This window comes from Eptatretus burgeri, chromosome 10 (assembly GCF_056783735.1).
Source record: "Eptatretus burgeri isolate ZD-2024b chromosome 10, Ebu_testis_v1, whole genome shotgun sequence".
Taxonomy (NCBI): Eukaryota; Metazoa; Chordata; class Myxini; order Myxiniformes; family Myxinidae; genus Eptatretus; species Eptatretus burgeri.
Genome location: NC_140970.1, coordinates 60,640,947 through 60,667,177, shown reverse-complemented (window position 1 = coordinate 60,667,177; position 26,231 = coordinate 60,640,947). Strand labels below are relative to the sequence as shown.

The window sequence follows — 26,231 nt, the reverse complement described above, 5'->3', positions numbered from 1 at the left end:
TCTTTCTGAGACTATCCATTCATCCATCATATCATTCTCCACTCTCCTTTCCATTCTCTTTCCATCTTCGATCCACATCGCCCATTTTTTTGCTTCCATACATCAATACTGGTCTGATACAGTAGTCTTTATATGTGAAAACTTTCACAGCTAATGGAATGTTTCTGTATTTCATGACACCACATAGTTGTCTCCACTTATTCCAGACTGATCTCATTACCTCCACCACCGAAGGTGGATGGAGGTTGTGTTTTCCACCCCTGTTGTCTGTCTGTTTTTGAACAAACAATCTCAAAAATATGTGGACAGATTCTGACGAAATTTTGTGGAGAGTTTGGGTTTGTGACAAGGACGAATGACTAGATTTTGGTGAAGATCCGAATCCGGATCTGATTCTGAGAATTTTTAAAGTGATTCTTCACCATTAAGTGATAAGACCAAAAACGATATATAGCACAATATCTCAAAACGTTTTGGACAGATTTGGAAGAAACTTGGTGGATGAGTTGGTTAGCTGACAAGAACAAATTTTAGTTCAGGTCTGAATCCAGATCCAGCCCATTAGTGGGAAACAAAATGTAAACTAATCAGGCTGACGGAGGTATGCGCTCTACCGAGGCTTCTAGTTCTCAATGCAATGACTCGTATTCTGCTTTCCCTCTCCCTCTCCTTCTCTCTCTCTAATGCCTCGATTATGTCTTCAAAGCAACAGAAGCTTTTGACCTTTTGGAAGTTGAATTCTGACTCCAGGAGCATTTCTGTTTGTTCTTCATTCTTTTATTCTGTTTTTTTTTTTCTTGAAATGATTGATCCTCACATCCTTTGCAGATGAAAATCCCAGCTTTTGTTACCAAATTTCTCATGATACAAAGATATGTTCTTTTGAATTTGAAGGAGAAAGTGAAGGACAAGGCAAGATAAAAAGTATTGTGATGAGAAGGATGGTGAAAGAGCAATTCGAATGCAATCCCTTACAATATACCAAATACTCGGTCTTTCGAAATTTTGATGTCGTGATGTTGACAACCAAGCAGCATAAAACCATACCATTCTTAGCAGGCTTTGTCATCATCTATGGAATGTATTGTAAAAAACGACATCCTATTTGAGCTTGTAACCACTGAACACAGAAAGTATGAAAAAGTCATTGACGTGATGTTGTCGTTTTAAATGGCCCAGGCAGTAAACAAATCATGCTGTCATGGTTTATATTTGGTTGTCTATATGGATGATCTATGGCTCTCAAACATATTCCTCTTTGGGAAGTATTTCATTTCTGGGTGCAGGGTGTTGTGTGAAAGGTGAGGAGTGCTAACGATCATGTCTCTGTCAATGCCTTTTCTTCCATTTCTTTTTGGTATGCAGTTCCCGACCCGGACGTCCTCCCAAACGTACGCCGGCTGATGGAGCCACTCGTGCTTCATTGTACTGCACACCGTCTCGTTCTGGTTTGTATCAAAATCGTAAACACGACATACTCTTCCATGTAAAAAAATAAAATTTAAAAAAGCAGAAACTATTGGATCATGATGAAACTAAAAGGATGTACATGCTTGCTGGAATCGCAATGCTCAAAACTGTTTTTTTTGTTTTATGGCTTCTCCCCTTTTCTGTAAATGTATCCATTTGTCATTTCTTTGTATATTTTTAGCTTACAAATGTATCTCTCAGCATGTTGAACTCAAAAGGGTGACCTCGGGTTGAATTTTTGAATGCTTATAAACACCGTAAACATTCCCAGCTTGTAAGAACATTGGTGCAATTATGGATTCTAACTCGTATTAAAGTATATAGTGTCACCGGCACTGGAGGTGCAATGGTTGGAGAAATACAAATGTCTATTTTAAACCTCCATCACCATGTACATAATGGGATCCTCTTCTCCAAATATTTATTGGCAAAATCATGGGGATCATAAAAGATCTTGACAACTTCGCAAGTACTCGGGTAACATTATCAAACACACAAAATTATTTCCCATTCAAAGCAAATTTCACCTGGTGTGCCCCTTTTTGAAGAGCAGTATGACCATTCACCATTATTTATATATATATATATATATATATATATATATATATATATATATATATATATATATATATATATATATATATATATATATATATATATACCAGGCGTAGTGGCGTGCGCCTGTAATCCGGCTACTCGGAGGCTTGGGTTGTAGGATCACTTGAGGACGGGAGCTCTGCGTTGGGCCGTGTTATGAGAGGGTGTAGGGCAGCCCGGAATCATGACGAAGCCCAATCCTTATCCCTGTGTCGTAAGAGGTGACCAGGGTTGCGTCAGGAAGGGCATCCGGCATAAAAAAAAAACCTATGCCAAATCAGTATGCGGATCATAACGGATGATCCGCTGTGACGACCCCTAACGGGAGCAGCCGAAAGATGAACAACATATATGTATATATTTAACATACATACTGGGGTCACTTTCAGTGAAAGGACACAAAATATAAAATAATTTAAAATTTGAAAATGAAACACAAAGTATGGGTTGTTTGAGGCTATTTTGGATTAAATGGTGAAGAACAAGTCTTTTCAGACGGGCTAATTCCGCCAAAATTCCAGACGGGTTCATTCCCCCAGATTTGGGGTATTTTATTACGAGTTGAAATATCCCATCATTCCCAGAGCCTCATACACATTTACCTGGAGAAAATTGGGGTGCTCCCCCATCCTGAACCCACAGGGCTATTTTTTTTTTTAACCTCCGAAAACCCTCCTGGACCCACCCTGAGTACAATCTGCATTTTCAACTCGTAACCATATTTGATGATGTTATTGGTAGAGTGTCTGCTCTGAGTGTGGTAGGTTGGCAGTTTAAACCCCGAACGAGTCATACCAAAGACTTGAAAAATGGTACTGTACGTGCCACTTCCTTGCTTGATGTTCAGCATTAAAAAAGGACAGAACATGGAAAACAACCATAGGTTGGCAGCCATATCTCGTTATCCAGGTCCATCAAGTCATGTCCTACTTCTTAGGCCAGGGAATCTAGGGATATACCCACCACAAATAGCAATATAAACCATTCAAGTGTTTTTTCACTCTAAATATACTACAGAATGACATACTAAAAGTCATCGAAAATCCAAGTAGGGGAACATGTTTATTTTTCAAAATGGCCGCCAAAATGGCCGCCAAAACTGATAATTTTAGAATCAGCCCTATATGGGAGTCTTTTTTTTTCCTTCATTGCAGAATTTATCTTCTTTAAGACATCTGTTGAGAAGGCACTCTCCTCAGTCACTTCACCTGTTAACAAGGTATCATACATAGTCTGTACTTTGTGCAGGTCAATCGCGTCACCATTCAGGGGAGGCCTGGCAGTTGCCTGTTTGCCCTCTGTGTCATCCATTGGTTTTCCATCGGTGTCACCCATTCGTTTGCCATCTGTGTCATTCATTTGTTCTCAATCTTTGGCACTCATTTGTTCACTATCTATGTCACCCATTGGCACATAATCTCTCTGTTCCATGTTTGCTTCATCATCAATGTTGTTTACTGGTTCACCAGCATCATCACCATTCTCTTGAGTGTTGTGTACAAGGTACTAAAGTACCAAATATCTTTGCTGCTAGCATAGTGTTCAGAGCTGCGTCCGCGAGAACGTGTCCCCGAAAGGCCCTGTCATATGCCTGACCAGACATCATGTGTGTGACTGTGTTTTCAGCATACACAAGTTCTAGTAAGCGTTGAAGTCCTGATCCTGTCATGATGTGCCCGATAGACCCCAGGAAACTCATGAGCGTATGAAAACCACCCAGTCGTAGTACAATTGCATGCAAGTCACTGTCTTCCGGCTCGCTCTCTATAATTGTCATAGCTTTCCACCACGGCGGCTGATCGAAAGTGATAATTGGCGTTGCATTGTAGCGTTTGGCATGATCACACACAAACACCAACGTGGAATATATACAGGACATATCACCAGAGTTCATGTCTATCAAGGGTAAAAAGAGAACAGATGACTGCCCCGGGTGTGGGCCCTTCTGCACTGCCTGCATCCTTCTGGACCATGCTGGACGTGGAGAACGTACTATTAGGGAGATCTTCCACAGGAGGTCAAAGTTGGAAGTTCTATCCTGCTCCTTCTTGTCTTCCAGTAATCCATACCTCAGTGAGGCTAATCCACTGCAAGATGTTAGGTGTCGGATGTTGATGCGACCCACTGCTGCAACATCCTCCATTGTAACAGATATGCGTGGTACTCTACTCGTGGTCTGTGTTCGAGGGGTTACAGTGGCAATTATGCCCATGCCATGGAAAGTGTTCAGGCCATCAATTGTCCTAATGTTATGGTCTACATTGTCGGCCACATACTGAATGAATTGGCCTTTAGTGTAGTTTGGAATGTCTGTTCCTTGGGTGACTGCTGCACTGCGCTCAAATTTCTGCACTTCCTTATATGAGCTACATAAACCGTGTGCATAGAGAGAGTCGATGAGAAATTTAGACCCAAAATGGTGGTGCATTTGTACGCCTAAACCTATCTGTAAGGGAGCAATTAGAACTCTTGGTCGAATGCATTGCGTAATGGTTTGGCCCAACGATGCTATTTTCTTATCGGCATCCTTCCCAACTGCGAGTTTCTGAAGCAGAAGTTTCAATGATTCAGGTAAGAATGGCATTGCCTCGTCAGTAGATGTCATTGTACTTGAATCTGGGTATACCTCTTTTGTCTCTTCCAATGATTTGACATCACTTTTAATCAGTTTGGCAGCAGTCTCAATGAGCCTCATTTTCTCTGCAGTGTTGTTGCTTTTCTTGGGTTGACTGTAGAATTTGTGGAGCATAGCGGATGCTTTGTGGCGGAATGTAATCGCATTTAGTTTTCCATTGATCTCGGTGATCGTTATGTTGGCGCCGAACTGTTTTTGAAGTTGATCTTTCATGTAAGTAAATCCATATGGTTCACTGTCAGTGCCATCCAGAAATTCATCCATTTTATGTATTAGATCTTGTATAGTTGTTTGTTCATCGTCATTGGCCTCCAGATACTCAGCTACCTCAATGAAAGCATCTGCTCGTACTGAATCGGAGGGTCTGCCCTGCTTCGGCCGTTTGGGAGGGATCATTTCTTCTGCAACGAACTTATTTGGTATTTCCCTTCCCGTTCTAAAGTTTGTGCTGCAGAGGTTGTGGTATACCGCATCTGCAGCATGTAGATCCTGCACATACTCAATTCTACTTCTGACAGTGTCTGACCACAAATTATTGCGTTCTTTGCATACCTGCATTATGGTCTTCTGGAAATCCATTGTTCTGACTGAGATAAGTTTATGTGTTGGTTTGTGGGGTTTTTTTGCATCGCAAACACCACAAAATATGCAGTTTTCTTTGTAATTGAATGCCATACTTGTGGATCGACGCTCACATGGTGAACTACTGGGAGCTGCGGAGTCATGTCCTCGCTTTTTGTTGTCACTGACTATGCACTGTGGGGAACAGAAGTCCTTCCGACACTTGACATGCACAACTTGGCCGGGCACAGTACTAATATTTCTGTTCCGCAACTCATTAGCCTTGGCAATGCCTTCACATCCTTTGATGCGTAATGTGGAAGTTGGCTCTCCATTGGATAGAGGTTCCTCATAGAAAACACACTTGTCCATGACCAGCTAATTACACTGTAATATGAAAAGAAAGAAATACTTTATCGCTATGACAACAATAATACAATGTATCCAACAATGTACAGGTAGTGGACAATGAATGGAAACACCAATGTAAAGTCACTTGATAGGGCATTGGGCCACCACGTATGGCCTGCGTGTGCCGTGGCATAGAGTCCACCAGTGTCTGGAATTGCGGCACCATTCTTCCATGAAGTCAATCAACTCGCACCCATTCATTGGAGGTGGAAAACGCCGTCTCAGGGGTCGTTCCAGAGTCGAAACAAAATCAGAACCATTTGTCTGTGTCTGTCTGTCTGTCACCGTTTTTCTTAGAGATTGCTGAATGGATCTTCATCAAACTTTCAGAGGTTCATCAGTGAGTGCCGAGGAGTGTTGTCGGCAAAAAAGTTGTTTTTGGGGGGGAAGGATTTTTGTTTTTTTTTAATTGCTCTATCATGCCTAAGCCTTTGTAACTGTGTAAAGTAACATTAAATAATCCCCGACCGATTCCTTAGTGAGTGTAGGGAAGTGTTTTAGGCCCCCACAAAAAATAGACCGGGGAAACACCGGGTATTCCTGCTTGTATCCCATAAATGCTCAATTGGGTTCAAAGCTGGTGATTGAGAAGGCCATGACATATGCATAACATCAGTGTCATGCTCATCAAACCATTGGGCGACCAACCGCACGTGCTCTGTGAATGGAGGTATTGGGGGAGGGGGGCGAGGGGTTTCCTCTTTCAGGGAGGTGTGACAATCTAGCCAAAATTATAGGCAACCAGGCCTGCGCAGCATTTTTATGCAGAGCCTTAAGCATGTTGGGGTGTTATTTGCTTAATTAACACATGGGCCACACCTGTGTAGAAGCCGATGCTTCGTGTCCCTCATTTACCCAGGTGTTTCCAATTTTTTTTTTGTCCACGACCTGTACACGGTGGTGTAATTTCTTGAAACACCAATTTATTTGTTATTCTTGCAGTCCTTGGAATAATTTACATTCGTATCCAACATCAGATTTCAAAACTGTCAATCTTCTTCCTTTCTTTCATTATCACTATTCATGACACATCAAACATGCAATTTGATGGGGGAGGGGGAAGATCAGGTCAGGTATGGGAGCATGAGCCAGAGCAGCGCGTCACTGCGTCCACTTTCCGCCGATACTCCAGGGGCCTCCTTTTGGCCACCCCCCAGGCAGATGACTGGCCCATCCCCACCTCCTTGAGATGCCGATCAATCTGCTGCAACCACGAGGCATGTGGCCAGCCCATTGGCCTCCTCCACTCACGAGACTCCCTCGCTGAGAGAATCTGATGAACAGGATCAGCGTCGGGAAAACGAGCCACATGTCCATACAGCCGCAGTTGACGCTCACGGACGATGCAGGTAACAAATCTCATTTGAGTCTCTCTCAGGAACCGCTCGTTGGACACAAAGTCCGACCAGCGATAGCCAAGGATTCTCCAAAGAGACCTGGTACCAAAGGAGTGAAGTCTCTGTCACAGATTCCTGATCAGAGTCCAAGTCTCACATCCATAGAGCAAGACTGGAAGCACCTAGGACCTGAAGACTCAGACTTTCGTCCTCCCGCACAGGTACCGGCAGCGCCACGCAACATGATACAGTGAATCCATGACTCCCCAGGCCCGGCCCAGACGTCTGTTGACCTCTGGCTCACAGCCAGCAGAGACACGAATATCACTGCCAAGGTCAGTGAATCTCTCCGTGACCTCAACATCCTTGCCACAAACAGGTGCAGACAGGATAGCAGCATCCAAGATGTCATTGAAAGCCTGGATCTTAGTTTTGACCCAAGAAACCCGTAATCCCAGTGGCTCCGACTCCTCATTCAGCACCTCGAGGGCCCCCAAAAAGATATATGAAGTCTCAGCAAAGATGACTGCATCATCTGCAAAATCAAGGTCAGAAATCTTGACATTCCCAAATTATGCACCGTGGCTTGATCTCCCTGACATCCTCCCCAGAATCCAGTCCATACAAGTGCTGAAAAGTGTGGGGGCCAGTACACATCCCTGACGAACTCCAGTAACAACTGGAAATAAGTCAGAGATGGTACCACCACATCTCACAGCACTCTCAGTACCAGAGTACAGTTCAGATATCAGATCGATCAGTTTTGGTAACACCCCACGAAGACCAAGAATCCTGCAGAGGGGAATCCCGATTCACTGAATCGAACGCTTTACAGTGATCAACATAGGCTGCAAGCAGCCCCTGTTGAAACTCTTGTCTGTGTTCGGTGAGGACCTGAAGAGCAAGGATACGGTCAATCGTTGACCTCTTTGGTGTAAAGCCTCACTGCTCTGGACGCTAATGCTCAAGCAGATGGTGGCGAACCCGATCAAAAATTATCCGAGCAAAGACCTTGCCCGGCACTGAGAGCAGCGTCACCCCTCAGTAGTTGTTGCAGTCCTGATGATCACCCTTCCCTTTCCAGAGAGGAACAACAAGGCCCCTCTTCCAGTCAGTTGTGATGATGCCTGTGTTCCAGGCAGAGCACAAAACTGCATGCAATGACACGAGTGCAGCATTTCCACCAGCCTTGAGAAGTTCGGCATGGATGCCACAGATCCCTGGAGCCTGACCCCATTTCAACCGGTTTACCGCAGCCTGTTTCCACAAACGAAGGTAGATCACAGTTGATTGGGGGAGTCAGCTGCAGGGATTGTAACACCCCTGACGTCCAACTCAACAGCTGGTGGATCAGCCTGGCACAACCGCTCAAAGTAATTGGACTCCTTTGTCTGGGCTCCGGACTCCTTCACTTTGGACTCCTCTGTCAAGAGCCTTCCACCCTCTGCTCCAATCTGCCTTTGTAGTTGTAAACTAATTTGGATGAAATTTGATGGACAAGTTGGGTGTGTGATAAAGAATAGTTGAGTAGATTTTGGTAAAGATCCAAATCCAGGCAGAGGTATGCACTCTGCCGAGTTCCCTTGTAGTTATTGCACTTCGCTGAGCCACAGCTTTGTCATCTTTGTTGTATTTGAGGCACCTGCTGCCGAATTTGGCTCGTTTGCACCAAGTCTTCGATGCCACTTGGGATTTGGCTTGCAGTGACTGTGAAGGTGCGTTTGGCATTCACACCATACCCGGCCCACAGGAAATAATACTTCAATTCTTTTTTTTCTTTTTTTGGCGTGTGTGACGTCACGCACTATTGAACACTATATAGACTCCTCCAACCAGAGCGAAGCCAATCGCTGCACTTGCATGGATTGCTAGCATTGAGACAACATCTTTTCTGGCATAGACTCGGGAATGTCCTCTCAGAAATGAATCATGACATCACCGTGATGGCATTGAATGGCCATTTACATGCAACCAATCAATCACAACGGTCCTGGTATTCAAACGTGTAACTCTCACCAATCGACGCCCCACCCACAACCGATCAGATTGCTTATGAACACAACTTCACATGCCCCTGCCCTGTCCCAAGTCAATTCAGACATGTGGTGTAAATGAGCCTATTGAGAGCACCGATGAACCCTGGCGTCTTTCCTAGGATCCTTGTGTTGTTCCAATGTCACAAACGATACTCCTTTATCCACGAAAATACAATAACATTTTGAGAACAACACAAATATCCATGGCATATCTCCAAAGCAGAACAGTAATCCTATTGGAGTGTGTGGTGTAGTCAAAATACCAACAACAAATAGCTTGTGGGGGAAAAAAAAAAGTTCGCACTCTTGTAACACTGTTTTCCTTCCGACACTAATTCTATTGTTTTGCTCATTAAACAAAACTAACCATTTGGTGCACATGTTCTCGATTCGTTAGCAGGAATATTAGGAACCTTCAATAATGTTGGATTGTGTGAAGAAACTTAGTGATCGCATTTCGGATCAGCACAACAGCCTTGGAGTCAAGCTCGGTGACTTTGAAAAACTCAGGACCTTGTGCCTCGTGTACCGTTTCAGGTTCTAATAATAATTTGACCAGGACAGTTGCATGTTCCACTCTAGACAGAGTGGAAGGGGTATGAAATTTGATTAAAAAACACTTTGGGTGGTGTGTACGTGTGAACGAGTTTGCGTGTTTCGATGACCGTCGACACAGTGCAAAAGGTGCTCGCTCGCCTGTGACCTGGTATGTGCTGTTGCATAGTTCCATGCTCTCTTGCTGCTGTATTTGCTGAAACATATACCAGATTTACTGAAAAAAATTTAATGGTCATTAACTTTCCCACGTCACTCTTACCCTCATCGACACCAGCATTCACCAGCAAGATGAGTTCCTTATCACTCACTGTCACTGCAGTCCTTTACATCTCCTTTTTTAGTGCCTGCACATACTCTATGTTGCATTCCTTTTTTGTCATCTTTATACATTTACATGGATCTTCATAGTGAGATTCGTCTGAAAATTGTTCCTCTTAATCGTTCTCTACAATAAAAGGAAACTTGGACAGAAACCTAGCGCATTATGCCTGTCCCATATCGATGTGTTCTTCCTTGAAAATTCTCTTTATATGGGGTGAGGCAAGTTGGTTTGACACTGCTGGTCTGTCTTATTCACAACACACCACCACCACCACCATGTATCACCCACTCCATATTCCCCTATTAACTTGATCTATCACTTCAATTATTAGTCAATGTACCGACATCAGTTTTGCCATTACACTAATCAACACCCACACACCTTTATATTTAACTTAAATATTCCATAAATTTTAACCTCGACTCAGGGAATTTGTCCAGTGTCGCACTGCACAGAGGCCTACCTTATTAAGAGACACCTTGGGATTTGTAACGTCCACATCCGAGATGCAAATGGTAGAGCCAGTTTGACTTCCTTGTGTGAATGTAAGCACTCTCTGATGATCAGGGTTCCTTGCATACGTTCTCGCAGGACAGAAATTTTATGAGGATTTGAATGCCTGGGTGTCTGACAGGATGGTACTTTTGAGCTGTGTAGGCTGGGTACGTTTCTGAACCCAACTCTAAACTGCCTGATTGGTCCATCATAGGCAGGGTGAGGCATCAATGTGCTTGCTGTCCCTCGGATGGACACCGTGGCAGTGCTGAACGTGCCTTCTGGGAAGAGCATCACAGAGAGTATCCGCGGGTGAACAAATCCAGGATCGGATAGCTCGGAGGCCAGCACATTTCCAACTGAACTATCCTCCCGTCTTTTTCCTTTCTTTCTTTAATGTTCCTGTACAATTTGTTCCAGGACATCATGACTTCCTTTCTTCCTTATTTATTTTTTCCATGCATTTTCTTCTTTCTTCCCTTGTTTCTCTTTGCCCCTTTTTTTGCTTCTTTTTTCTTCTTCCTTCTCTCTCTCTCTCTCTCTCTCTCTCTCTCTCTCTCTCTCTCTCTCTCTCTCTCTCTCTCTCTCTCTCTCTCTCTCTCTCTCTCTCTCTCTCTCTCTCTCTCTCTCTCTCTCTCTCTCTCTCTCTCTCTCTCTCTCTCTCTCTCTCTCTCTCTCTCTCTCTCTCTCTCTCTCTCTCTCTCTCTCTCTCTCTCTCTCTCTCTCTCTCTCTCTCTCTCTCTTTCTTTTGTGCACATTTTCTTTCTTTCATGTTTTCCTTTCTTTTCTCTCCATACTTGTCTTTGCACTTCCTATATTATTTTCTCCTTCCTTTCCATGTCTCTTTCTCCCCTCCTGCCAACTGGTTTTACAATTCGTTCACCTCGTATGTTCCTTGACCACTAAGACCTTGATGCAGGAAGATGGTACCTCCAAAATGGCACCTCCACTGTTTTTTGGCTTAAAAAGTGAAGTGACTGTTGTAACTAGGTGGTCGTGCTTCATGGTTTCTGATTTTTCACGACATGCTTCTATTCTCTGATGACCTGCCTTGACCTCAGTAGAAATAACCTGACAAAAACCTCATAGGGTCATGACCCATGAGAACCACTCTTCAATTGTTATTCCACTTAGAAAAAATAGTATACTGCATAAGGAATACATACAAGGAACCAAGACGCAGGAGGAGACCATTTGGCCCATCATGCCTGTGCCATATCACTTTTTCAGCTCTGAGGCTTTTTCAGGATGCTGCCTTTTGACCTCTCAGGCCACCTGGTCTAAAAAAAAAAGTCAAGGTGGATCAAGTTAATGGTTGCTGTGGAGGTTGATGTGCAGGAGATGGTCCAGCAGGAATCGATTTTTTGTTAATCAAAGAAAATAGTTTCAGCTGATTTTCATTCATTGTGTACGAGGGTAATCTTTAAACTTCTGTCAATCCACTTGCACAAAAGTTATATTTAAGTACCATCAACAAACTATGTTCATTTTAAATTATTTTACATTATCTCGATCCCATTCAGTGCACTTTGTCGATCAGTCAACCAACTTTTCTGATCGCAACACAGAAACCTTCTTTCTGAAGTGTTCTGAACATGGTGGATGTCCAGAGTGAGCACATTCACTGGAGCAAAAAAAATATTGTCAGAAACTTCATATTTATCAAGAAACATATATATATATATATATATATATATATGTATATATATGTATATATATATATATATATATATATATATATATATATATATATGTATATATATATATATATATATATATATATATATATATATATATATATATGTATATATATATATATATATATATATATATATATATGTATATATATATATATATATATATATGTATATATATATATATATATATATATATATATATATATATATGTATATATATATATATATATATATATATATATATATGTATATATATATATATATATATATATATGTATATATATATGTATATATATATGTATATATATATATATGTATGCATACATATATATGTATATGTATATATATATATATATATATATATATATATATATATATATATATATATATATATATATATATATATATATATATATATATGTATATATATATATATATATATATGTATATATATATATGTATATATATATATATATATATATATATATATATATATATATATATATATACATATATATATATATATACATATACATACATACACACAGTATATTGGTTAATGAAACACCTCTAACTACAGTATGATTGGTGAGGATGCCAGATCATATCTAAAACAACAAGTGCCACCTGGGCACATTGTCTTTCACCCCACCAATCACAACCAACAGGCATCACCGTTGTTTTGAGCAGTTGGGAATTCTTCCACAGTGTTTGTCCAGGTTGGAGAACCTCAGTAATCATATTTGTAGCATTCCTGACCTAAACATTTCCATCCCCTTGGGTCAAATCTCATAAAATTTGCTGCACCACATTATTTTCCAAGGAGGGTTGACATCACAATAAAATCCTTCAATTCTTAATCAAGTTGAATTAAAAACATGAAGTTAAGGCACTTTGGCCGATCAAGTATCGTACGTCAGGTGCCCACCTCCGTGAGGAGAGAGAGAGAGAGAGGAAGCTTGGCTTGTGCCTTAGCACTTTCTGTTCAAAGTGCAATGCTCTGTCGGGAATAAAACCAATTTCATTTAAATGATCATATTTCATAAGCAGAATGAAAATTAATATACAAAGGATCCACAGTCTCCACGGCCTAAACTGAGTGTCACAAGTGATCGCACGATCCAGTACAACCTTAAACAAAGAAGCGAAGAGGCCGTTTGGCCAATGTTAAATTTTTTGCAACAGCTTTAAACAACAATCTTCTTGATATTTTACTAAAGTTTACATAACCAAACCTTGATTGGGTGATCCAACTTGTTTTTATTAAACTATACATGTGACCACTTCAAGAATCCCCAACGAAATCCGAAAAAGCCATTGTTGTTCATTGTACCTTACAGTTGATGCAGACATGTCGATTCAAGGAAGGTTGACCTCTGACCCATGCAACGCTCAGCTGCAGGCTTCCAACATGTCGCCCGTTTGCCTTGCACAGCTGCGAGCTCAGTACCTGCATTCAGGTCGGTCAAGGCACGGTGCCTCGGAGACCAGTAGATGATTTGGACAACAGATTAACACCACAAACATGTTTTCTTTTTTGGGGGATCACATTGTTCATCACACTGTCGTACATATAGTTTGTTGATTATGGTTAAAATTAAGAGAAATCCTAAATTTAGAACCAAATTGCAAAGATGTGAAAAAATATCGAGAAATATTTCTGAGCCAATTGAGAAACAAAACATTGAAGGAAAAAAAAATAACAAGCAAATGCAGAGGAACAATCACTTGCATTTAATTCTGAGCCTTGATGCAAAAAAATAAATAATTATACAAAGGAACTTTTGGGAGTTTATAATCATGTTCACCAATTATTACAAGTAACAAGTATTTTTAAGGCAGGTAATAAAAAATAAACTGATACCAAATTCACTCCAGTTGGATAATTTCCATTGGAGTTCAAAAAGTAAGAGTTTGTTTTAAATGCGTCGACCATCGTACCACAGAGAGTATTACTGAACATCAATTGTCATTGTGGTTGAAATTAAGATGTATTATTTTAATGAACAAACTAAAGCAAGCTTGCAGTTAACTCGTCCTTCTTTTTTTACGTGCACCCACGGAAATCAAATCACGGTGATCTCCATGGTGCAGGTGAGAGAGTTTTAAATCAGGAAGGGTCCTGACTTGTCAAGATGCTCAACCATACATTCGACCCAAACAGGTAGTTTTAAAACTGGCTCAGGTGTAAGTTGGCCCAAGTGTCTTTTTCTGCCAGACCAGACTCAGTGGTGTAATGGTTAGAGCATCTGCTTTGAGTCTGGACGGTTGATGGTTCGAATCCTGTCTGAGTTGTATGAAGGACATTAAAAATGGTATGTGCTACTTCTGTGCTTGACACTCAGCACATTTTAAAAGTATTGAGCATGGACAACCAACCATAGGTTGGCAATACTAGTGCAGGCTTGATGGACTGAATGGCCTTCTGCTGCGTTGAAGTTCCTTCTAAGGAAACTGTTTATTATTAGTAGTAGTTACGACAGGGGCAACCCGGTGCTGCACAGGTGGGTCCCAATGCTGCCCAGGTGGGTCCCAGTGCTGCCTGGCTGGGTGACATTTTCCCGACGTTGGTTTTGGCCGTACCCCTGACCTGACCCTGGGTATCTCCAGTGCGTTTGCAAAAGTTGGTGGAGATTGGCCCAGCCGTTTTGTTTTTTTTCGATGATTTTCAGACGTATACACAAGTACATACAGTGAATTTCCTTGGTTCCCTTGACAGTAATCTGGGTACCCCCAGCACATATGCAAAATCAGTTGGAATTGCCCCCAAACAAACACTTGAAAATATTTATCTACAGTAGATTTGCCAATGTTAGCTATAAGGAATGTTTTTTTCTTTGAACTTCTCCTTTTCCCTTCCCCACCCCTCCACTCCTGCCAAGTTACATCTTGACATCCACCCTCTCAATACACTAGGACTGGAGGATCTCAAAAGCTCTGTTCCATTTGTGGTGGTGCCTCACCCACTTCTCCCCATTGGCGTAATTTCAAACTCTGTGGGCCAAACGACCGGGCCAAACATCATGGTACCAGAGCATGGCCAGGATACTTCTCCAGAGCAATCTTCTTGGACAACACAGCCTTCAGTTATAAGGGTAAGAGGGAAATATGGCAGCAGCTTAATAGTCCTGTGACCACCTGTACCAGCCCCTTGACTGTGGGCTCACATAAATGTAAGGTTGTGTTATGGATTTTATGAATTGCCATGCATCTGATTTTATGTTGATTATGGTGTCCAGACGTTTCGTGGCAATATTACGGATCTGACCTTGTGCTGTTTCAGGGTCTGGGTTGTTCCAGCCCTTGTCCATCGGGGGAACGGACTTGGGCGAGAGAGTGTGAGGCATCTCCTGGTGGACAAAGCAGTGCCTCCTGTCCTGGCAGTCCGACTCGTCGATGTACAGGTACATGCCTCATGCACAGGTTTCTCACACTTCGCAACACATCTGTTAAAAATGTGATTTATCAGCATTCTTACTCTCGCGGAAGGAGAGGGTATTGCGTTTGGGTCCGTTTGTTACTTGCAAAATCGAAGATTTTTCAAGTATATTGGTTGGTCGATTTTGTTACTTACGAAATCTAAAGATTTCATAAGTATATTGATGACTTCCGTCCTCTGTTTGTGTGTTTGTGTGTTTGTTTGTCGGCACAATAACTTGAACGGAAGAAGCTACCAATGTCAAATTACACCACGTGATTCAGGAGGGTGATGGCTTGCGCTGATTAGATTTTGGTCAAAATCGGTCAAAGGTCAAGGTCACAGTGAGGTCAAACATAATTCCGTAAATTCATTCGGAGAAATAGAGTATTTTTGCTTCGGTCGACATTACTAGTTCGTTTTAACTTCAATTTTAATTTTGTCTTCGGTTTTTGCGATCGCTTAGGACGCTTAACACTCGGTTGTCGAAATTCTGGTAAAAATCGGATGTTTTGGAGACGTTTTAAGATTGTATAAAATATTTCACTCGCCGCATCACAGCTCGTCACGTGGTGCAGCGCGCTCGAGCAGATGCGTCGTTGATCACGTCGTTGATTAATATTGAAACATGACAAACAGCACGTACTCCTCATGGGGAATTAAAGTGATTTTTTTTTGACATCATAGGTGCCTTCGTTATGACATCATAATTGCATGTGTAGAACACCACATCTGATCAGCATGAAAATTTTTGAGGGTCATCGGGGAATAAAATGATCGACAGAAAAAATTTTGATGATGTCATCAGTCACCTGATTCGGCAGCCATATTGTTTTTGTTTTTTTTTAAACCTTCAAAAATCTTCTTCGCTGAAGTGGCTGAACAGATCAAGGCGACACTTTATACGTATGACCGCCTATCCATGAGGAACAAAAGGCAAACACATATGATGTCATAGGTCACATGGTTTGGCAGCCATATTGGATTTACCCCAAAGCATTAAAAAAAATCCTCTCCAGAGCAGCTGGACAGATCGAGGGGAAACTTCACAGAAATGTTCCCCAAGCCTTGGGTGTCCAAGTTTGTCAAGGAATAATTGATAGGCCACATGGTTTGGCAGCCACATTGAAAATATTAAATAATGTTTTCTCCTGAACTGCTTAATCAATCGATATGAAACATCACAATTATGATCTAGTAGTGATGGCGAATGCATGTTTTTAATTTCAACTTGATCGGATACATCGTCTGGCAGCCATAATTATAAAATGTATTGAATTATTATTATTATTATTATTTATTTTTTTATGAAAAAAGGTGCTATTGGCTGTCTGGATGGTTTTGAGGGTAGAGTATCAGCTGAATTGCGAATCCTATCCAGGTTTCTCCTGATGACTTCGTCTTTGCTTTTTGCTTGTTCTGGTTCCTTCTGATGATTCCAATGCAGGACTGTACCTATTTGGTCTTCCATTTGATATGAATTGAATTTATTTTAATCCCATTCTAAATTCAATTTAATAATCATGAAAAATGTCATGGGTCAGGGTCAGGTGTCCACTCAAAGTGGGGTTGCATCAAAGCGGGGACATCTTTGTACCCGGTCATTTAAATAAACAATATGGCTGCTGAATCACAGAAAATTATCTGGTGGAGTGAGGGTGGGGGGCGGAATAAAGTCGCTACAACCTCCATCGTATGCCCCTTAGTCCCCCTGGCTAGTTTGTTTGAGATTGGATAAGTAACACCCGAATGCATTGACAGACAGATACCAAATTGCACATTTTAGTATGATAACCCACACCCCAAAAATGAATTCCAGCAAAAATGAAGTCTCGCTCAGGACTGCAAATTTAGTCTGTCTATGCATTTAGAAAAAAAGCAATGTTTTGCCGATCTCTGGAGAGAGCTATTTTAGATGGTGTTTCATTTAGCAAAAGGATGATCTCTCACTTGTATGGAATGATGATGTGGCATGGTTAATGTGCTGAACAACTGTTACTGAGTTGATGTATGACATCTATCAGATAAAGAAACTGGCTCAGTCCAACACAAGAAAAGGCCAAGAAGACCCACAAGAACCTCCCCAAGGCAAGACAAGCACTTCAAGTTGCTCAGCTTACATGATCGGAAAAAAAAATCAAGTGAGCAGCTGACAAATTAAATGAGGGCAGACCTGAACATTAACATCTCGTCCATCACGATGCATAGAAGGCCGATTGCAGCAGGTCTCCATAGCAGAGTTATATCAAAGAAATCATTGCTAAGACCACAGAATAGAGTGAAAAGACTGAAGTTTGCAAATAAACACCAAGATTGGTCATCGAACAATGTAATTGGGTACTCTGGTCTGATTAATCAAGGTTTGAACTTTTTGGATTGAAGAGATGCCAGTTCATATGCTGAAGACCCGGAGAACGTGACGACAAGCAATGTTTGCTGCTGACTGTTAAACATGGGGGAGGTTTTGTGACTGTCTGTGGTTGAAACTCAGTTTTTTGTGTATGGAAACTTGTTGAAATCAAAAGCAGCCTCTGTTAGCACACCAGAACAAGATTGTCCAGAGAGAGAGAGAGAGAGAGTGTTCAAGGCCAGAGAGAGATTCCCAATGAGCACTAGAGCCGAGCCGAGCTGTTCAAAGCCACCGGCGGGATATTTATATGCCTCCAAACAGGGCTTAGTCCATGTCCCAGCTGGCGCGGCCATGTCGCACAAAGGCCAATCCCCGCCGACCTCTTTTGGAACATGCCCGGCTCATTGGTCCCAGACCTTGCCAGTGTCACTTCCTCCACGCACCCGCATGGCCAAAAGTGTTTCATTCATCCTCGAGACAGGCCTTGGAGTGGAGTTCCCAACTTGACGTGGGGGCAGCGTGCATCGCTCCCCATTGACAGTGCAAATGCCCTGGAGAGTCGTTTGATCATGGTCGTGTGTGTTTCAGGTTCATTATAAGCTATTGTATCCGTGTTGTTGAGGAGTGGCACTCGGTACTGCATGCTGGAGGACCTTTAAGCTCAAGCCTATGGTCCAGGGACTGGTCTTAGACATGACAGCCCCAACACCGGGCTGAGAATGTGCATCTGCACCCTCATTGAGAAGGCTCTGGACAAGGAACTTGTCTGAATTGCGTGCCGCTATCACGAGTTTGAAGTGATGATGTCTGACATGGTCTCCATCGCCCTGGGGGCAACCAATGGACCTGAGATGGGGCTCTTCAAATGCTCCAGAAGAGCTGGCCTACATCAACAAGGCTAACTTCTGGCTTGCTGGTGACAAGCTCTTCATTGGCAATCCGGATGGCCTGCGACAGGAGATGACATCATTCTACGTGGACCAGTTAAGAGCCAGACCCCATGAGAGGACTATGGATAGCTGCTTCAGCTCTGCCACATTTTTCCTTGGGGATCCTCTGATGGAGAGCCTTGCTTCTGCACACCCAACATGATGCACAACATGCAGTGGATGGCCATGGCCATCAACTCACTGAAGACTTTCCTGTTCAAGGAGCACACAAAGGTGGCTCTGAAGATCAATAAATAATGGTTGTGATGGTGTTTCTTTTAAATCAGATAAATGAGGCTTCAGTGCTGTTGTATTACCCATGATGACACTGAAGAGTTCTAATTCATTTGTTCATGATAGTGCTGTCAACTCTTTGGATTTTGAAGGAAAGCATTGAAAAATTTCATTTTTTTTGGTTTCAAATGCAAAAAAGAAAAAAAATATGCAAATGGTAGCAACCTCTAAATGTTGTCCAATTTGTCCAATTTTTTGCATGCAGACTTATTTTTTGATATTGTTACAGCTGTGGAAATTCGCAGAACACCATATAGGTCCTTAGTTCAGTTATGCCAATAAGTCCGTGTTCAGTTAGATTTCCCCACCGTTGTTTAATGGGAATTATTCTTGTCACCCGGGCTGTGATCTTCAGTTAGCCGTTTTTCTTTTACTATCGTTATTTTGGACCAACCACAAGGCCAACGACCAACCACCTTCTCCACGCCACCCACCAACCACCTTCACCATGCCACCCACCAACCACCTTCTCCACGCCACCCACCAACCACCTTCTCCACGCCACCCACCAACCACCTTCTCCATGCCACCCACCAACCACCTTCTCCATGCCACCCACCAACCACCTTCTCCACCCCACCCACCAACCACCTTCTCCATGCCACCCACCAACCACCAGTCAACCACCAACCACCCTCTCCACACCGCCTTCATAACGACGACATCTCCTAAACCGCATCTCCCCCACCCGAATAACATCGCCTCACCTTCATCTCCCCAAACGCCGCCATCTTTGCACCAGCCGCGGCGAGTCGCCAGCGAACAGCGTCGCTGCAAACAGACGCGGGGGTTTCTTAGTTGGCACCAGTGACGGTGATTTCACGCACGTCCGCTCTCCGAGCAAGTTGGGGTGATTTCGCGCACGTCCGCTCTGTGGAAGCTTCACGTCGGAAATCGGATCACAGGAGAAAAAGGGCGGAGCCTGTGGAGGTCAGAGGTCAGAGAGCGGAGGTCAGATCTCATCTCACCAACCCTATAAAAGGCCAAATGGAGCGCCAGTTTGAAGTCTGAGTCGTCGGAGGAGTCTGGAGGCGGTCGGAGAAGCCTGGAGCTGGAAGAACACAGGCGGGGCGAAGTCCAGGAGAGCGGAGGACGCGCGAGGCGAAGAGCGTGGCTAAGCCTGCAGTGCCGGGTAGATCTGCGCGTTCGTGTGGGAAGAGCTGGAGAGAGCTCGCCAGCCAGCGCCAAACGGTCTGAGGTGATCGGGCTTTGGGACAGTCCGAGCGTCGCGGAGGAACGGACGGGTTCTTACAAAGAGCATCAACTTTGAAAGAGCATCCAAACCCGTTCGTTCCTCTCAGCGCATCGCCGGCTGAGGCCCGACATCCGGCCGCCTGGCAAGGCCTGGGCGCAACCGCGGCTACGCTAGCTGCTGTGGGGAAAGAGCATCGCGGGTTGCCACATTGAGGCACCACGAGGGTGGAGGTAACCTGCAACAGTCTCGTGGGACTCCTTCGGTCCGCCAAGTCCCACGTAATAAAGGCCTACGGGTCCAGTCTGACCCCCTTTTCTCTGAGGGTGGTCTTTTCCCTGTTTCTTTGAGTGAATGTTGTGGCGCCATGTCCCGCAAGTAGAACTGTGTAAGTGCTTGTAAATAATAATAATAATAGACGGTTGTAGTGCTTTGCCTTGTTCGTGTCTTGTCCCTACCCACATCCATTGAATAACTGCAAGCGTGTTTTGCATCCATTGCATGATTGTTTGTTTACGTGTGCATTATAAACAAATGTCCTTGTATGAATGTTAACCCGTTTGTTGTGTCCTCTTTCCCCATCGAACCGTTGTATTACTCTCGGAATAATAGCGGGCTTTTTAATAGCTGATAAAAGAATTGGGTCCAGCGAGGTCTCGCGATAATACACCGCTCGGTTATCCCAGAACGGAACGAACCGTTTAAGCGGTTCGTGTCCGAGCAGGCCTCGCTGAGGTACGGTCTCTCAGTTGTCTGCCCGCACGAATACTAAGGTATATCGATTAATTCGGCGATTGACCCTGTCTCGCGCGGGTACAATATTGACTAGGCCGTGGTGTGCGCTTGGAGCACACCCGTGACTGGTTTTCGGCGTTGTTCCGAAAATTCGCGACTGAATTGTCCGTCCAGTCGGCGAGACGGCCGCCATTGGCTAAAGCGGCTGTTCGCACGCCGGGCGGGTGGTAAATTCGTAACAATATGTAATGGGGGCAGCCTTGTGCTTTTTTTTTGCACCACCCAAATATATATATATATATATATATATATATATATATATATATATATATATATATATATATATATATATATATATATATATATATATATATATATTGTAAATGTTGATGCGGGTGAACATGGTAAAACCTTTCACCTGGTCACTGATTTAGCAACGTAGAGTTCTTTGAGCAGCACATCATCCATTGGGAAAGGCCAAATCTCGACACTTTCATTTCCGATGCACAGTAACACCAATGAGCTTGTCACTTACGACAAATTCGTCAGTTGAAAAGGATGAGGACCAAACAAAGACCCTTGAGGAACTACCCCATTGTCCCCTCCTAGCGAGAGGTTTTGGCGCTAATTTCTGACGGTTGTGGATTTACTCATGCCACGATTATTTGTCCCAATTCTAGAGTGCACACCAAACCAACACTTCAATGGTGAAAACAGGGTTTATTAAAGAGGGGTAAGGGACAACAGAGAAGCAACACTAAAATGAAGGAAAATTCTGCACAAACTATATCCCCCATGCCCACGAATAATCCCGTCGGCTTATCTGATAATTTATGACGCTTCAGCTTATCTGATAATTTATAGCCCTCACATTCACAAGTAGGAGACAGAAAGAGGGGGACAAGACCTAAAAGAATCCTATCCTTGCCTCGCAGGATTGTGTGGGATTGTGAGCTGGACAGGCGACCGTGACGCGCCATGACCTGCTCATGGTCACATATGTATCTTTTCTGCATATTTCATGGGATTTTGAGTTGGACAGGCGACCATGATGGGTGGGGAGTGGGATTGAAGGCTTGCAGTTGGGAGGGGATTGATGCCTTAGGGCTGGAAGGTGAGGAGAAGGACTTGGGATTGGGTGGGGGGGGGAGGGGAAGCAAAGATGGGACAGAGTTGGAAATGGAGGTTGAGGCTTTGAGGTGGGGGGGGGGGAGCAGTAGAGGGCAAAACTAGAACAGAGTTAGAAAGGCAGGTTGAGGAGATCTGGTTGGGGGTGGAGTTGAGATTGGCGCCTTGGAGTGGGGAGGGGATTGATGCCTTCAGATTTGGAGGAGGAGGGTGAGGACTTGGGATCAGGAGGTGGAGGTTGAGGACTTGGAGTTGGGAAGTGTAGGTTGAGGACTCGAGATTGGTAGGTGGTGGTTGAGGACTTGGGATTGGAGAGAGATTTAAAGTCACATTTTACATGAAGTGGAATTTCCATGAATTCCGACTATTATATTTATAACAGCACTCACAGCCCGTACAGCTCCCACTCCCAACCCCCCACCCATCCTCGTGAACAGGATTAATTGTAAATATTATTACAGCTGTGGAAATTTGCATTGCACCATAAAGGGCCCTCAGGTGAGATGTCTCGAGAGGTACATGTGTAGTTAGCCCAAACCCGTTGGAAAGAGGGAATTTATGTGATCCATTCGGGCTGCGATCCTCCAGTTAGTCGTTTTTCTTTCTCTATCTTTTGTTTCAAACAAACAAAAACCGCCAACGATGCTGGTGGACTTTTCCCGCCATTCTTCCCCGCGCTTGGTGTGAGGGAAGGGGGAAGGGCAGCTCACCGCCGATTGGTGAATTCACAGCGTGAGGCAGTCGGGGTGAGGGAACGCCTCTTTTCGAGAACCCTCTCGAAGGAGGGTGTAACCGAAAACGGGGCGGAGCAAAGGGCGGAGCCCCGCGCTATAAAAGACGGACACGGGCGGGGCGCGCTCTCTCTCTCTCTCTCTCTCTCTCTCTCTCTCTCTCTCTCTCTCTCTCTCTCTCTCTCTCTCTCTCTCTCTCTCTCTCTCTCTCTCTCTCTCTCTCTCTCTCTCTCTCTCTCTCTCTCTCTCTCTCTCTCTCTCTCTCTCTCTCTCTCTCTCTCTCTCTCTCTCTCTCTCTCTCTCTCTCTCTCTCTCTCTCTCTCTCTCTCTCTCTCTCTCTATCTCTCTCTCTATCTCTCTCTCTCTCTCTCTCTCTCTCTCTCTCTCTCTCTCTCTCTCTCTCTCTCTCTCTTCCTCCTCTCTCTCTCTCTCTCTTCCTCCTCTCTCTCTTCCTCTCGCTCTTCCTCCACTCGCTTCCTCCTCCTCTTCCGTTTCACTCGTCTGCGTGTGGTTGTTGCTGTCGGTGGTTCGTTCGTCCACGAGTTCTTCAGAGAGTTCGGAGACGGCCGCGGTACTTGGAGGATTTTGAATGTTGATTGGTTTCGGTTGGTCATGTTATAATTGTCATTTCATCATTTGAATTGTCATTTTACGAGGGGAGGAGTGTGCTGTATCACGTGATTGGGTTTTCGTATATCATGACTCGCCCACGAGGGGTGGCAGTGATGTGCATTCGGACGCGCAATAAAGCAGAGTTAGTGCTACACTCTCGCTCCCCATGTTCCGCTGCGCCTCGGATACCACAGAGGCCGCCACGTGCTCGCTTGCGGGAGTGAAACCCGGTCCGGAAACGCCAGCGGTAAATGTTGCCGATCCCGCGGACAGATAAAGTTTAGGCAGGACAACGGATTTGGACTGGATGGGTTCTCCACGCGGGCGGGTGTGTGAAGCTCCAAAGGGGCAGAGCACATGTGTTCACGTGGGGAACCCCTCGAGACGTGGGGCTTGTGTTTTTTTTATGCGCAGGGTGGCGTCATGGCTGCGTGTGTGATTGGAATCCGGCAGGAGGGTTAATCCCTGCCGGATGGTACCGTCCAAGAGGGACGAGGGACGCGAACAGCTGCCATGACGTCACGCCAAAGGAGCGTGGCTGCGAGTTGCCACACTGGTGCTGCGCATTTAAAAAAAAAAATAGCAAGCCTCGCTTTCGGGTGAACAGGATTCCCGGGCATGGGGTGGAAGACCCCCCTGCCCGGGCACAGGAGAACACGAGTTAGGGGGAAGGGTTAGCTTAGTTAGACCGGTCTCATGGGGCAGGGGTAAGTCCTCATGGGGCCCGTGGAATGGATTAGGTAGAAGGTTTGTAGGTGAGATTTAGGAGGGGAAATTATTTATGGGATTATTTGGAGACAGAGACAGACTTTGGATGTGTAGAGGGGACGTAGCTTAGCTACGTAGGATAAAAGGAACGTGCTATAGTGTAAGGGATGACGTGGGAGCACGAGTTAGTTAGGGGATGTAGTCAGCAGGATTGCAGAGATCAGCGATGTGTGTGTTGAAGAGTAGTGAGGTGGAGACATGGTGAGTGAGTGAGGCCAGCGGGTCTGTGTGAATGGAGCGAATGTGGAATGCATGGTGCGATGAGTGATTGGGGGGGAGGAGTGACTCCCACCCAAGGGACCCCGGGGTCAGTGTTGAGTGAGTTAGGGAGTAGTCAAATTAACAAAAATGGAAGTCGTTTTGTTGTTGGTGGGAAAGTAGGCTCGAAACCCGTTTGGAGGGGTGCAGGAGCCCTGTTGACGGGCTGGGAGCGTGGCTGCGAAAGGTGAGTATCGCTGAGTGGGTACCTGGGCACCGGGCTAGTCGGACGCGGTAGGCCAAGGGCCCATGGGGGGCTGGGATAGTGTAGTGGGCACGGGTGCGCCCGCAAGATGCGGGGGCCCGCGGCGCCATTAGCCGCGTGGGCAGTGTATTGGGCACGGGCACCCAGGGAAGGGGCCTGGGGCACCAGCCTGCCACGTGAGCGTTTCAGGGGAGTCGCCAGGGAGGGCACTCCCTGGTGTTTAGGTTGCTGGTAGGCTCGGAGGCAGTGTAGTGCCCGGGGGTGCCAGCGTCGGAGAATCGGCAGAGGATCGTTCCTGCCAAGGGGAGCCACGCGTCCCAGCCATGAGACCGTGTGAGGGCACGGAAAGAAAATTGGGGGGCGAGGCCCGAAATTGTAAGGACACCAACACAGGCGACGGGAATTCTGGTTGCTCGAACCAATAGTTTAAGCGAGAGGCGCTTGTTGAAAGCCCCAGGGTAGTTTAGAGGTTAATGGTTAGGGTAGATTAGGAAGTGTACCCCTCCGCACCATCCATCCCCTCGCTCTCGTTGTGGGCTGCTGGACCCACTTTGGGTAAACATCACTGAAGTCTGGGGAGGCCATCCTGAGGCTTCGTTGGGCCTCGACACAGGACACTAGCCCTCCCTCATTCCCCTCCAGGAAGGGAACATAGGGGTTGGTAGTAGGCTAGGGTACGATAGGTTAGCCGAACAAAGACGATAAAGGGGGTTAGGGGATGATTTATAGAGGGGAAGTAAAAAATAAAAATAAAAACAAAAAAATAAGTTGGGGCTAAATTGGTTTTTGACAAATTAAGGGAGTGGGTATGGACAGTGACAGGCAAAGGCGATAGGTTGGGAGGGAGATGGGTAGGTAGGTCCGATCCCGCCTTCGGAGTGGCCAGCACCACCGCACTCCCTCCACCAACCTCCACTGAAAGGCAAAGGCTGGCCAACTTCATCGGCTGGCTGTGTTACTTCAAGGCCTGTGCCGGTCGGATCGTCTGCCAGCTGTGTTTGCCTGCAACGGCCTTGTTCTGCAGGCTGTGTTTGTCTGCTCACCTTTGCCATGCCATGCCCACTGCCCATGTTCACCAGCCCCGTTCTGTTTTGATCCCCCCCCCCCTTGTTCATTGCCATGTGCGCCAGGATCGTCGCGAAGCTGCAAGGACTGTCCTGTTGGCAGCTACACCACGGGCCTGCAGTGGCGGCCCGTGCGCCGGTTGACTTTTGTTTTTCTGTTTGCAGAGTCCATTGATCCTGGGCCATGGTTCATGTAAAATTTATAAGTTGTTAAGATGTACTGTAAATATGAGTGCGCCCCCGGCATGTCTGTCTAGCGCCGGCAATTTTATTTAAGTCGTCCGTATGAGTGGGTTTGTTAGTTAGTTACTCAGCCCTCAGGTCATTTATTTTGGGAACACGAATACACTGAATGTTGCACTCAGGGATCCGAAGGTAAAACGTACTAGGGGAGAACTACACATAATGGCACATGAAAATTTGACGAC

The 26,231-nt window shown here is 44.7% G+C and overlaps 2 protein-coding genes across 8 annotated transcripts in view; one reads left to right on the top strand and one right to left on the bottom strand.

The window, feature by feature from the left end:
- The window catches only part of LOC147018676 (dachshund homolog 1-like), a 100,348-nt gene that overhangs the window by 8,274 nt on the left and 65,843 nt on the right, over nt 1–26,231 (top strand). For 6 of the 7 annotated variants that reach the window (XM_085898607.1, XM_085898611.1, XM_085898610.1 and 3 more), the window contains 4 exons: nt 1,366–1,448; nt 13,460–13,579; nt 15,036–15,214; nt 15,403–15,523. In XM_085898607.1, coding sequence (XP_085754733.1) covers nt 1,366–1,448; nt 13,460–13,579; nt 15,036–15,214; nt 15,403–15,523 — 503 coding nt within the window. The remainder of the gene's footprint in view (nt 1–1,365; nt 1,449–13,459; nt 13,580–15,035; nt 15,215–15,402; nt 15,524–26,231) is intronic. The other variant, XM_085898609.1, reaches the window with a different exon arrangement.
- On the bottom strand, nt 3,542–5,667 carry LOC147018679 (uncharacterized). The gene has a single exon (XM_085899898.1). It carries the CDS (start codon nt 5,633–5,635, stop codon nt 3,542–3,544), a length of 2,094 nt encoding a protein of 697 aa, XP_085756024.1. The 5' UTR covers nt 5,636–5,667.

What these genes read in the sequence shown, in the direction of transcription:
- LOC147018679 (XM_085899898.1), bottom strand. Translation starts at nt 5,635, where the DNA reads ATGGACAAGTGTGTTTTCTATGAGGAACCTCTATCCAATGGAGAGCCA.